Source organism: Chinchilla lanigera, unplaced genomic scaffold (genome assembly GCF_000276665.1).
Source record: "Chinchilla lanigera isolate Chin_1 unplaced genomic scaffold, ChiLan1.0 scaffold00013, whole genome shotgun sequence".
Taxonomy (NCBI): Eukaryota; Metazoa; Chordata; class Mammalia; order Rodentia; family Chinchillidae; genus Chinchilla; species Chinchilla lanigera.
Window position 1 is genome coordinate 28,742,252 of NW_004955414.1, and position 13,104 is coordinate 28,755,355.

The window sequence follows — 13,104 nt, forward strand, 5'->3', positions numbered from 1 at the left end:
TGAAATGTTACGGGCGGAAGTATACAATTATAGTTTGATTGCTGAAACCAGTTAAGACTTTTTTCTTCCTTGAAGTACATACACATGTGTAAGGCTAAGCACAAAGCAGGCTGGAAGAACTACAGAGGACTGCTGACATCAAGAGGATTTATTCTGTGTGGGTGTGGAAAGGTAGAACATGCTAAGGAATGAGGAGCTATCCGTTCATTTCACCGAGGGAGCGATCGATAAGTAACGACGTAGAAACTCATCTCGCTGTCTGCCAGTTTTAACGGCAGAAGACAGCGTCGGTGTCTAAGGCTGGCACTGTAAACAGCAGTGTTACCAGCGGTACTCTGAAAGTCAGGCCAGCTTTCTGGCTGCAGAACACTTGGGGATCTGCTACCAGGGTTTTCTGTGCACTGAGCACAGGCAGTTTTATCAGTCACCAGCTCTCAAGAGAGCTGCTAAAAGATTACACTGTAAAGAGTTAGGAAACCAACTTGTTTTTATCTTGCCAAAGACCTTACAGACCTAGGCGTATTACTGTAAGTTGTGAATCTACTTATAGTACCAGATGTCAGTATGGATCAGGACAACCCAAGGATCCGCAGCATCTTGGGACATGAAGTCTTCCTTCTATTTCTCAAAACAGAGATACACGGAGATTACGTAGGCAAGACCACTAGGGCACAGCATCAAAAGCAAGGCAGGGATTTTCAAAACTAGGCTCCTCAGGGGCTCGGGTTGCCGAGAGAGGTAATGCTGATGCTACTGAGCGGGATGGGCAGATGGCAGGGGAGTCAGCAAGGAGAGAAGGTAAGGGCAGGACAGCTGCTTCTACTGGGGCAGCTTAACTTCCATTTTACGTATGACTGTTCTGCAGAAGTTTCCATTTGAAAAATGCTTTTGCTTTTCCTAAAAGCGTGAATTGAAGGCCAGTAAAGTAAGAACGTGGTCGAAGTAGGACAGTCCCAGTCTGAAGCCTGGCTTTGCCACGTGCTAGTCATCCCGCGTAACTTCTAAGCCTTAGTTTTCTTTATCATGGGGGTAAATACTTAAGACAACGAAATTTCTTGTAAATGAAGTTGTTATGAGAACATGTATGTAAGAGCCCTTGAAAGTGACTCAGAAAATACCAACAGATGAAACCTGGGCATCCTGGTGTTTGCTGGCTTAGCGTAGCTCTGTTGTTCTCTTCTGTTCTGCTCTATCCTGTTATACTTCTGCCCCGTGTCTCTCGGTAGTCTGTCTCTGCTTCTCAATTCAATTTTAGGCACTTGACCTCTTGGTATTACAAAGGACTCTATGACGTGGATTTTATCACTCCAGTATGTGCTTAAATATGAGAACTTTCATATATATTCTCTCATCTTATCCTCATACTATTCAGATGACAAAATCCATCTCCCCAGCATTCGTTTACTAAGTAGGGCCTGGAACGTTAATCCAGGTTTTATCACTTCCAAACTCCTACAAGTCCAAAGCTGTGCTCTGTACCATAAAAGCCCCAAGTAGTTTTGAGGCATTTATGGAAATTCTTCCCTTTTCTTTAGAGGGCTTATTACAGTGGGTCTGGGAGAAGAGACTTTGAATGTGTTCTTTAATGAGACGGATGCACAGCGCAGGATTTACAGGAAAAGCAGCCTGAACAAGATGGACTTAAAAATGACCTCACCATCAACTGGTGCAGCAGGCCCACAAGAGTAAAGATGGCCCTTCCCAGTCACTTTTGAATTTGTCATTTAGCTTCAGTTATTTCAGGCAGGATCAGGCTAAAGGGGAGAGGCCAAGTAAGCCACCACAGATCCTAGGAGAACAGGGACATCTAGAGGCACCACGGCAAGTTCAGATGGAGCAGCAGCTCGGCAGATGTCATCTGTGCTCTTTTGGGGAGCCTTCAGTACCCTTCCAAGTGTCTTCAAGGTCAAAGGTATATCAGTGCTAAAACACTGCTCTTGTTGTTCACTGTGTCGCTATGTGCACTGTTAGTGCAAGAACAGTGCTGGGAGTGAAACTGCTAGTGCTTCTCCAAGAATCAGAACAGTGGCCCCGAACTGCCAAAGTCATTGTGTTCTTCACCACCACACACAGTAACTAAATAATTTAAAAGGCAGCTTCATTTCAGAAAGTCCTTCATGAAGCAGTAAAAACTGTTACTTTATGCACTTGTGTGCTATACAGTCTGACAGCTGTCTCAAGAAAAAGCACGCATGTGATCAAGCTGTGGCTGAGCTAGCTGCCTGTTTCCCTGGACATTATGTGTACTCTAATAAACTTGCTGTGAGACTGAGTATTTAGCACACATCCGTCACTTCAAGGAAAAGAACCAACAGCATCTGTTTGTCATGATAAAATCTGGGCTTTTAAGCAAAAATTGGAATTTTTAGAAAACCTGTACCTGCTACTTGGAGTTCAAAACTTGCAACAGTGGTGATGTTTTGATGCTGTATAATGAACGTGTCAACACTTGGAAGATCTGCAAAATTCAGTGCAACATTATCCTATAAATGACCAATGCAGGATATTTAAACCATTCAATGGTAAAAGATCCATGCACAGTGCCAAGATACACGAGTGTACTTTAATATAACAAGAGTACAAAAAATGGATACGGTTTCAGATTGCATACTGCAACTAACAGCTAAGAAACTTCCACATGTCAAATGCTGATGTAATATCAAAGAGTAATAAGGATACTGCAATTATTTGAAAGGCTATTAAAATATGCCTCCCTTTTCCAGCTAGTCTGTGGGAGGTAGATTTCCTTCATATACTTTAGACTGAAGCGAGAATCAGTGATGAGAATCCAGTTGAAATTTCTTAAGTGTGGCATTAGATTTGCAAAAATGTAAACAACATTTTTCTCCTGTTTTGTTCTTGTTGTGGAAAATATTTAATTTTCATTAAAATGTTGTTATTCCTGTTAACGTGTAATAGGTTTCATATAGTATAAAATCTGTCAATTTCAAATATAGTAAACAATGATAAATATAGCCTATATAAACAAAAGTTCTTTGGAGTCCTCAGTAATTTTTAAGAGTATAAAGGGGTCCCTAGACCAAAAAGCTGGCTGTGGAGATAAAAGCTGTGATGCCACCTGCTGGCAAAGACTGAAATCACTACTTGTCCTGAAACCCAGCAGTTACCAAACTGCTGTGGACGAAATACAGGTACTTCTAAAAGAACCTGCTTCTAGAAGACTCAGCCAAGGGGTGGGATCTTGGAGGGAGGAGGGACTTTGAGGAAGAATTAAAGACAAGGAGGAATAATAATTGGAGAGTAGTAAAACCTTCTCAGTGGCCTACCTTAAGAAAGTTAACTGAGCTGGGCATGGTGCACACCTATAATCCTAACACTCTGGGAGGCTGAGGCAGGAGGATCCAGTTTCAGTTCAACCTGGCAACTTCAGCACCTGTCTCTTAGTGACTCTGCACATGGTACAGATGGGAAATTCCTAACAGGAGTAGAAAACTTTCTTTAAAAAAAGAGAAAGGACTGGAGATGAACCTCAGTGAGAAGGCCCTGAGCTCAAATTAAAGAAACTAGAATTTACTGAAATTGGTACCAATAATATACCTGATCATGAAAGACTTCCGATGTTTTGCTCTTCATTTGTGACACCTTATATGAGCTGTGTCACTTCACAACTTGTTAGCCACCCATTAGTTCTTCTTTCGAAACATCTGTTGCCATGTTTTACTCCCTTACAAGGGAACTGCCCATCTGGGGTCACTGACTTGCAGGTTTTTGTTCTTAAAGAAGTATGAGGACAGCATGATCTCAGGTAGCCAGGGATTTTATTTGGCCTTTATACCACCTGTGTTATCAAATGCAGATAAAATATGAGTTTGGGGAAGACCTTCTTTCCTAAAATGACTGTTCCTAACAGTTCCTTGTTTCAAATCATCTGATAAGATGAACCCACTCAAATTCACCCTTTCTCTTTCCAATATGCTTCACTTAGTGACTCCACACATGGTACTGCTTGGAAATTCCTAACAGCAGTAGAAAACTTCACACTTTTCCCTTTTTGCTTATAGATTTTAAATGGAGGGACTCCAGACATTCCTTCCAGTGGCCTACTACCAGGGCAGGCGCAGGAGAACCCAGGTTATCCGTATTCTGACAGTTCTTCTATTCTCGGTAAGTAACATTATTGTTCACTGCCATTGCAATGGGCTTGTAAAAACTCTGGCATGAAGAAGGCTTTAAGAGCTGAGTGTATGAAACAAGCTAGTTCTAGAAAAATCTGGTAAGTAAAAGCTTGGAATTTACTGAAATACTTCCAAGTTGACTTTAATGGCTGTGTCTGATGGGGACCCAAGGGTTACTCCCTTGTGGGGCACAACCTCCAGGGGGTAGGAGAAGTCACAGTAATGACTTCTAGGTGGCGGTTTTCTTCACCCTCTCATCCGTCTTGCCAACTCTTTTCCCATTCTCTATTTGCCATTCTTTCTGTCAACTCCTCTTACCTGGTTATTAGAATTAAAATGAGGTCAACACAAATACTTTTAACATTTATTGAATTTTAAGCACTATTATTTCTAAAAAGCTGGTTCTTACCTCTAAAAAAACAGCAACATATTTATATATATTATACATGTATAGTTATATATTATATATAATATGCAGAGTCTGCCCAAAAAATGTATACACCAGGAAAAGAAAAATTTGTATAAATATTTTAATACTAAATTTATTGAGACATAAGATTAATACAAGTTACCTTTGGCCTCTAAAATTAGAAAAGGTACTCAAAGTGGTGGCCATTAGCTTCCAGACATTTATTAGTATGGCAAACTTTTGAAGTGCGTATACTTTTTTTAGTGGACTCTGTATGTACTATATATAATGTATATTGCCAGGATAACCCCATAAACAGCCTGTCTCACTGTACTGTGAAATATCATTTTCTCATTAAAAGAATGGTTTAGAGCCAGGAGCAGAGGCACACACCCATAACTCTATTTTCTCAGGAGGCCGAGGCAAAAAACTCAGAAGTTCAAGGCCAGCCTGACCAACTTGAGACCCTGTCTCCAAACAAAAGCCTGGGGAATTAGCTCAGTGGCACAGAGCACCTAGGTTCAATCTCCAGGATCAAAACAAAACAAAAACTTAGAATTTGCTTACTAAATCTAAACATACTTTGATTATTTTTTTAATCACTGACCAATCTTCATCTCTTTTCACAGGCGAGAACCCCCACATAGGCATAGACATGATAGATAACGACCAAGGATCAAGTAGTCCCAGTAATGATGAAGCAGCAATGGCTGTCATCATGAGCCTCCTGGAAGCAGACGCTGGGCTGGGCGGCCCCGTTGACTTCAGCGACTTGCCATGGCCGCTGTAAACACTACATGTTGCTTTGGCAACAGCTACAGTATCAAAGTGCATTACTGGTGGAGTTTTACAGTCTGTGAAGCTTACTGGATAGGGAGAGAACAGCTTTTATGTACTGACTTCATAAAAGCCATCTCAGAGCCATTGATACAAGTCAATCTTACTATGTGTAACTTCAGACAAAGTGGAACTAGGCCTGCTCCAGTGTTTCCTCATCATTGATTATTGGGCTAGCTGTGGATAGCTTGCATTAATTGTATATTTTGGATTCTGTTTGTGTTGAATTTTTTAATCATTGTGCACAGAAGCATCATTGGTAGCTTTTATATGCAAATGGTCATTTCAGATGTATGGTGTTTTTACACTACAAAGAAGTCCCCCATGTGGATATTTCTTATACTAATTGTATCATAAAGCTGTTTATTCTTCCTTGTAAGAATCCTTTACTATAAATATGGGTTAAAGTATAATGTATTAGACAGTTAAATATTTTTAATAAATGTTTCCCTTGTTCTATAAATACTGTTCTCACTTCAAATAATTAGAAAAAGTCCTACATGCTGTAGGGTTATCATCAGTTCCAACCATGGGTATTCCAACAGCTACTAACATTTCAATGCCTTTCTGATCTTTGTAATGGTTCTGGGATTTCTATCAGTTCCTCCATGCAGATGTGTTGTGAAAAGTAGTTAATTTCCAAATTGTTGCCATTTTGATTTATGTGAAAACAAAGTTATTGCCTACACACAAAGTTCACATCCTTGGAATTTACAAATTCACAGTTACATGCAATGAACTGACTTCGCTCCACTGCTACCCTTCTCTACTACTGTTTGTAATCGTATGGCTTCAAGCATTGACCACAGACACAAAACCACCTAAATATTTTTGATTCTTTCTTGAATTAGGCCACAGAATATTTAAAACAGCATTTGCATGAATAATCTGCTAAGCAGAGCCGTACAATATAATGCAAAGAACATGGAGCTAGTATTTCAAACTGGCTCTTAAACTTCGGGTAAAGTCATTTCACATTTCATATGAGGTGCACTAAGAAATATTCTTTCAGCTCTTACATTACTTTAGATTTATAGTATATTTTATAATTAGTAAGAAACTTAAGTGCTTTGTCACACATAAAATACCAAATTAAGAGTTCCTTTGAAGGCTATGTGATTTCTAGTTGTACTTAAGACAGAAAATCTAATTAGGAGACTCAAAATCTGGCCAACATGGTTTATAAAGTTGGTCTGAAACATTAAAACAATGGAATTTTATTTTGATGAAAAACTTGAGTTTTACAATCATTTAGTAAATGAAGAGCAAACACTTCATTTTCCTATCTCATATCGCTTAAGAAAAAAGCATTAGTAAATAAGTATCTGTGAACAGATTAAGGGTAAGGCAGACTGGATAATAAACCACCTCTGATGTTCACACTCCCTGCATGTGACTCACTCTCAAAGGGTGAAACGGCACTGAACCAGTAAGATATGAGCACTAAATCTCATCCTAATCATTCAAATAAGCCCAGGATAAATAATATTTTGTTCACCATGGGCAGCAAACTATACACATTTTAGTGAAGGAATACTTTGATAGAAGCACTTATTTAAGTTATATTATACATCACAACTATAAAATGGCTTGAACAGTTCCATTTAACCACCATTTATAAAGTGCAACTATGTAATATTCTGCATTTTTATCTGGGGTATGATGAATATCAGTCTTTCTTGAAAGCACCCCAGCTGCCAATTTCCACCACTTCTGAAAAGACCCCTGTGTGAAAAAGGACTGTCCCCATACAAAGAACCAATTTCACAAACCTACTAGTAAACAAATACATTTTTATAACTGGAACCTCAGGATGCTAGAGTTGTACTCATTTAAAAAAAACCATTCAGCTACCTTTGGTCTTTAAAAAAACCTACACTGCAATATCCTAAACATGTGCATCTCACAATGAAGAAGAGTGGCCTTGCAGTGCGGAATGAGACTGTGAAGAGTAGCATGCTATGGTTTCAACGACACCGTCACAGCGTTGGATTCTGTGCATCAGGATCGAGGTCACTGCTGCCAGAAGCGGGGTGGATGGGGAGGATATCCAGCTCATCCACCTGCGGAGTTGGGTGCATGACTACCAGCTGGTCCTGGGGAATGTCTGCAGCAGCTGCTGCCAGGTTGGTGATAGATTTACTCTTCACACACTGAAAGTCTACATGCCGACTCTTTCCTTCTTCTTTCTCCCAGGACATTCGAATAAAGGGTCTTTGGACATAGTTGTAAATGACTTCTGGGCGGCCCCCAGGCCTTTTCTTTACTTTTTCCTTGTAGGTAGGATAACCTGGAGGAAAGAAAGATTTTAAAACCAGGATACACACACAGCAATTTCTTGTCCAAGGTGGTCCTTCTGGGCTTTCTTGGTGCAAATACTGAACAAATGGAAATTAAAACCAAGAAGAGAAACTCATATTCCACCTACCTAGTTCTCAGTTCAACAGCCAGAAACTAAAATTCTACTACGGAATGTGCAAAACCTTCCAGTATTCTTTCAGGTACTCAATAAACCAACCACCAGAATTCTTTGAGTGTGGAAGAGATGGGTCCCCAATACAATGATACACAACTTGCAACACATCTTGAGCTCTATATGGTATCCTGATATCTGCACCATTCTCTTCACTTGATGACCTGACCTAAAGGCCTGTAGTTCACTGCTATATTCACCCTTGAGTTTCCTTAGGCCTGTCTCATCTTTATATTGCCCTGGGATTTTCTTTCCTATTTTGTTAAATGACAACTATTCAGCTCTCCAATGGTTCTAGATTATTCTGCAGGTAGACTGGCAATGCCAATATTTTAATCTCCTACATCATTTTAATGCAACTACTTCAACAACCAGCAGTTGACTTAGATTTTGATTTCCAAAACAGATCTCTCTAAATATTCTCCTTTTGGGTCACAGTCACTGAAAATTAACAACTAATAAACTTTGGAAATTTTCCAATTGTTTACCAGTAAGCTTTGGAAATTTTCCAATTTACTAGTAAGGCAATTTCTACAAAGATGTATTGTCCTCAGAAACTATCATAGGTCCCTTCCTTCCTTTCTACTGGCAAGAAATGCTGCACTGGACTAGGGACTAGCAAATATTTTCTGTAAGGGCCACAGTAAAGATTTATTAAAGGCTTGTAGGACACACTGTTTCTATTGAAACTGCTCAATTCTGCCACTACGATAAAATAAAATGAGCCAGAGAATATGTAAATGATATTAATACAACTATTTATTTAATAACAGACAATGGGTCTAAAGTTAGACCATAGTTACTACCAGAAAGAAATAGTCCTCACATAGTAAGAGCTCAGTTAATGATTACTGCATAAGAGACTACATGCAGGCATTACTGGTAGCTAGTACATTTAGCTATGTGTAGTGTCCATGAGTGTGACAGGAGTGAGGGATACCCAAGGTTAGGTAGGGACGCGGTAAGTAGAGAATGTCTTCTTCGTTTAGCACTAGTCTATCACCATCTGAAGTGCAGTACCAGAGGCAGAAAGGTATTCTCTTGTCCTTGATTCCTCCTGGACTATTCAAAAGTCTTTAAAATTCCTACCAACCTTTTGGGGGCAGCTGAAGCTAGAAATTGGTCATACGTGTGAGGGCAGGACAGAGCCACAGTGCCTCAAGCCGTTAAGCTACCTCAGTCTTGACAAAAACATCCTGCCTGGACTATTTCAGTCATTAGTCGCCAGGCAACCTTGGCTCTCTTGATACTAACTTTGCAAGAGTATAAATCAACACCCCTACTGTTGTGCAGGTCCTCTGACCCATCAGGTAAGAGGTCTGCCTCCACCTGACCCAGCACTTGTCTCCTCTATCTTTTCCTTATACCGGCCGCCATTCCTCCTGGGGGTACACTGAGAGACCGAGGAGTTCCCTACACTACCTCATTATATTCCAAACCTGCCCTCTACACAGAATCACCACTACACATGTACAATCCCATTGCATCCTTACTTATACACTATCAATGGTTTTCTCACGCTTCAAGGGGAAGGCCCGTATTTCTCCATACTCTTTTTTCACAAGCTGATTCCAACCTACTCAGGCTCACCTACTCTCATGCTGTACTCCCTTCTAGCCCTAGACCTCTCAAACATACTGGCCACATTAAACTTTGTACTTTTTCCTGAGTATGCTTTGGTGCTTTTACGCTTGTTCTGCCACTGATTCCCTCAGAGTTAATAATTTGTAGCTTATGCTTCACAGCACTCCCTTTATATTAATACATAATAGCACTAAATAGTAATTACCTTCCTGTATGTCTGACTTGCTCATCTAAATAGTGAGTTCCTATATGGCAAAGCTAGCGTCTTTATCCCAGTATCCCCAGTGCCTAGCAGAGTGCCAGCGATGTGCTTGCAGGCACCAAACAAATGTTTGAGCAGAGTAAACAAACTACCAGGATACTGGTTGTAAGTGATAACCCCTTCCTGCGTATCTAACTTACTAAGAACAAGTTTTCCTTTAAAAATAAGGTCTATACCTGGCTTACAGATTCACCAGGACTTAACTTGTTGAGATTCACTCAAGTAATAGGGCAGCAGCTATTGCATCAAAAAATTTTGCAACACCATGGAACTGCCTTAAAGGTATTTACCGTCTATTGGAGTTGATGAAATTTGTTTATGAAGTAAAAAACATCCCCACCGGCAGATGTATGGACTTAGGAGGTGGTGTTAAGGCAATGGTGGAGGTGTGAAGAGTTCAGAAGCCCAGTGGCATAACAACGACCTTCTTCGTGCTAAATGTTAATGGATAAGCAAGGCTGGAATGGCCAGAAACAAAGGGAGGCAATGTAAGCAGAGAAGAGCTCTCTAAGGACAGAATGGTGTAAGGTAAGCTACAGAGGCATGAACATACAAGATGTGTTTAGCAGCGCTGAGAAACGTATGACTAAAGCAGAAGGCCTATAAAAGAAAAGTGGGAAGCAATGTTAGAAGTTAGACTTGGATCATAAGAGAACCTTAAATAAAAATGTTTTTTCAGTTCTGGGTATTGAACCCAGAGATTCATGGCACATATGCTGAATTAAGACCTCCCCCACTAAGTTCAGCTCTAAATTATACTCTTTATTACAAAAAGGCAAGCTCAGGTTTTATTCAAGCTTAGTTTGTTGAAATTTTACAAAGAATAAAACTGTGCATACAGGTCCAAAAAGACAAAATTGGGGAATCAGGGATTCAGTACATTACTGATCTTTCAATGAAAACAAATCCTACTTTGGCTTGCCATTCCTGCTCTGGATACAAAGGGCAGAAAAATTCACAATCTCATCTAGGTAAACACTTCACTACTCAGTGTTGAACTTCCTGTATTCTATGGCAAGAGCAATTCAACAACATCCAGGGTCTTTTCCCCCTAAACTTGACTTTGTTCATAGTCTCATTTAAGTACTATGACAGAAGAGAGCCCTCTCCCGAGTTCTGGCAAGGCTTCTAATGATGGAAGTAAGACTACATGTAACATGGCCTGCTAAAGGAAGCTGCAAACTCATGCAGTCTTAAACTACTTTTAAAATTCAACCCTGTAAGGTTGACAGCATCCCCTTAAGGACCAGGTAGAACAAAACAAAAACCCAAAATGCCTTTAGGTGGAACTACAATGTGAAGAGTGACAGGTAGGAGGTTTTTGTGCTTTCTCATCCCCACTCCAGATATTTTTTTGTTTAACAACACCCACCAACCTCAAAATCTTAATTGAAATTAAGTAAAACAACCTTAGACAGGTCTGACTATAGCAGTACCTGAACATGAATACCCTATCACAGAACTAAATACTTTAAAAATATTCTTCTCACCTAACGTTCTATCAGCCATTCTCATAGATACGAGTTCTCACCGGTCCTCTGCAAGTCTCTTCTACATCAACCCAATCTCACTCTCATGAAAACATGTAACACTCTAACGTCAGACTTCTGAGGGCCTTCAAAGTGGGAAGGCAAGGGGGAGAGGAACGGGGGTGGAGGGGGGCAAGGAGCAGCAAAATGACTTTGAAATCTGCATGGTTTTCCTTGGTCCCAGAAATATCTTAACAACTCTGTGAGGATAAAAGCTATTCTATTTAACTTTTTGAGAGGAAACAATTTTAAAAGCTGATGGGAAAATATGGTGGGCTCACATTATTTGGAAAAAAAAAATGCTTCAAATCTAAATGCAGTTATTGAAGAGACTGTAGGAGGCCCTGGTTAACATCTGTTTTGCCAAAGTCAAGAGCAATTTACCAACGCTTGTAGTACTAGGCAAGCAATGTTGTACATTCACTCTTTTTAAAAATTTCATTTTATATAATACTTCAAAACCACTCACAGATTCTGAAATCACAGAGACCTAGATTCAAATTCCAGCTCTGCCATTCCTTTCCAATTTAACCTTTTACGCTTCAGTTTCTTCCTCTTAAAAATAGTGATAATTTGGGTAACCAAATACCTCATTTAATAGGGGGAAGCTCCACTTTACAAAATACCAGCTAACAAATGTAAATCAGAAAATGACTGCCTTGTAATCACTAATGAAATTACTGATAGAGGGAAGAATTATCAACCAGTATTTACTTATAAGCTTTAGGTAACTGTGAATGAGGAGTTGAGCATTGTTTTGTCTTTTGAAGACAGTGTTACTATGTTAAGTCAAGACTGGCCTCAAATATGTGCTCCTCATGACTCAAGCCTCCTGAGTGCCGGGATTACAGGTGTGCACCACACATCCACGGGAGATGAATATTCTTATGGTGTCAAAAGAGCATCACACCAAGAAACAACTTAATCTTGTAATAGAGGAATGAGGCTGTCATCCACTTAAGACTTAAATTATGCCTTTACATGTACTTATAGTTTATAGGAATTAGGAAGTTAGAAGAATAAACTGAAGGACAACACAAAAGCAGTAGGCAAATCCAGAAGTAGGACAACTACCACAAACTCTTAAATAGGGCAATGTCATAAATGAAGGACTACTCACAACTGAGAGATCTGATACAATAGTTATCACATATGATCCTGGATTGGGACCTGGTTTGGAGAGACCAGTTAAAAAGACATTTCTAGGGAATAAAGGGAAATTTTAATGTGGACTGGTTGTTGTTATGGAACTGATTTTCATTTTGTTGGGTGAGATGAAGTATTTTTAGAAAAATATTAAACTATTTAGAAATATAATATGATACATAATGTACTATTAAAATGACTAATTGGATTAATGAGTACTGTTTATCACTAGGTCCTTAAAATTTACTTGAGTTTAGTTCAAATGCTTAGTGCACTGCTATTATTCCTTTGTGATAGAAAAAGAAGCCCTCACTTCCAGTAACAAATTTACATATAATTTTTATATAAATCATTTATTCACTACCCGAGCACCCCCTCACACTAAGCACTAGGCCACATGTTAGGTATACAATATCCAGCTTGACTTCTCTCATGGGGTTCATAGCCTATGACTGAAGAAACGATTATCATACGATTTCACAGAAGTTCCATTTCAAAGCATGTAAAGGATGAATAGCAGTCACCATGTAGAGAAGAGAAAATAAAGTGAGAAAAGGGTCATTTCTAGCAAATGTCAGATCACGACAATCATCCTCTAAGGTATACAGAGTATGATGGCCACTAACAGATAAACTGATGCTCAGGTAGTCTGAGATACTTTAAGATACATGGCCAGGACCGACGACTCACTCCCGGCCTCGGGGTTTCCCGGAAGGAGGGCTTCCGGC

At 39.7% G+C, this 13,104-nt stretch overlaps 2 protein-coding genes across 9 annotated transcripts in view; one reads left to right on the forward strand and one right to left on the reverse strand.

The window, feature by feature from the left end:
- Positions 1 to 6,109, forward strand: part of Arntl (aryl hydrocarbon receptor nuclear translocator-like) — a 95,698-nt gene extending 89,589 nt beyond the window's left edge. For all 6 annotated transcript variants that reach the window (XM_005380316.2, XM_005380319.2, XM_005380321.2 and 3 more), the window contains 2 exons: positions 4,023 to 4,125; positions 5,175 to 6,109. In XM_005380316.2, coding sequence (XP_005380373.1) covers positions 4,023 to 4,125; positions 5,175 to 5,335 — 264 coding nt within the window. In that variant the 3' untranslated portion in view covers positions 5,336 to 6,109. The remainder of the gene's footprint in view (positions 1 to 4,022; positions 4,126 to 5,174) is intronic.
- A 474-nt stretch (positions 6,110 to 6,583) lies between these two features.
- Btbd10 (BTB (POZ) domain containing 10) overlaps positions 6,584 to 13,104 on the reverse strand; it is a 60,901-nt gene continuing 54,380 nt past the window's right edge. For all 3 annotated transcript variants that reach the window (XM_005380311.2, XM_005380313.2, XM_005380310.2), the window contains one exon: positions 6,584 to 7,672. In XM_005380311.2, the coding sequence (XP_005380368.1) occupies positions 7,362 to 7,672 (311 nt within the window). In that variant the 3' untranslated portion in view covers positions 6,584 to 7,361. The remainder of the gene's footprint in view (positions 7,673 to 13,104) is intronic.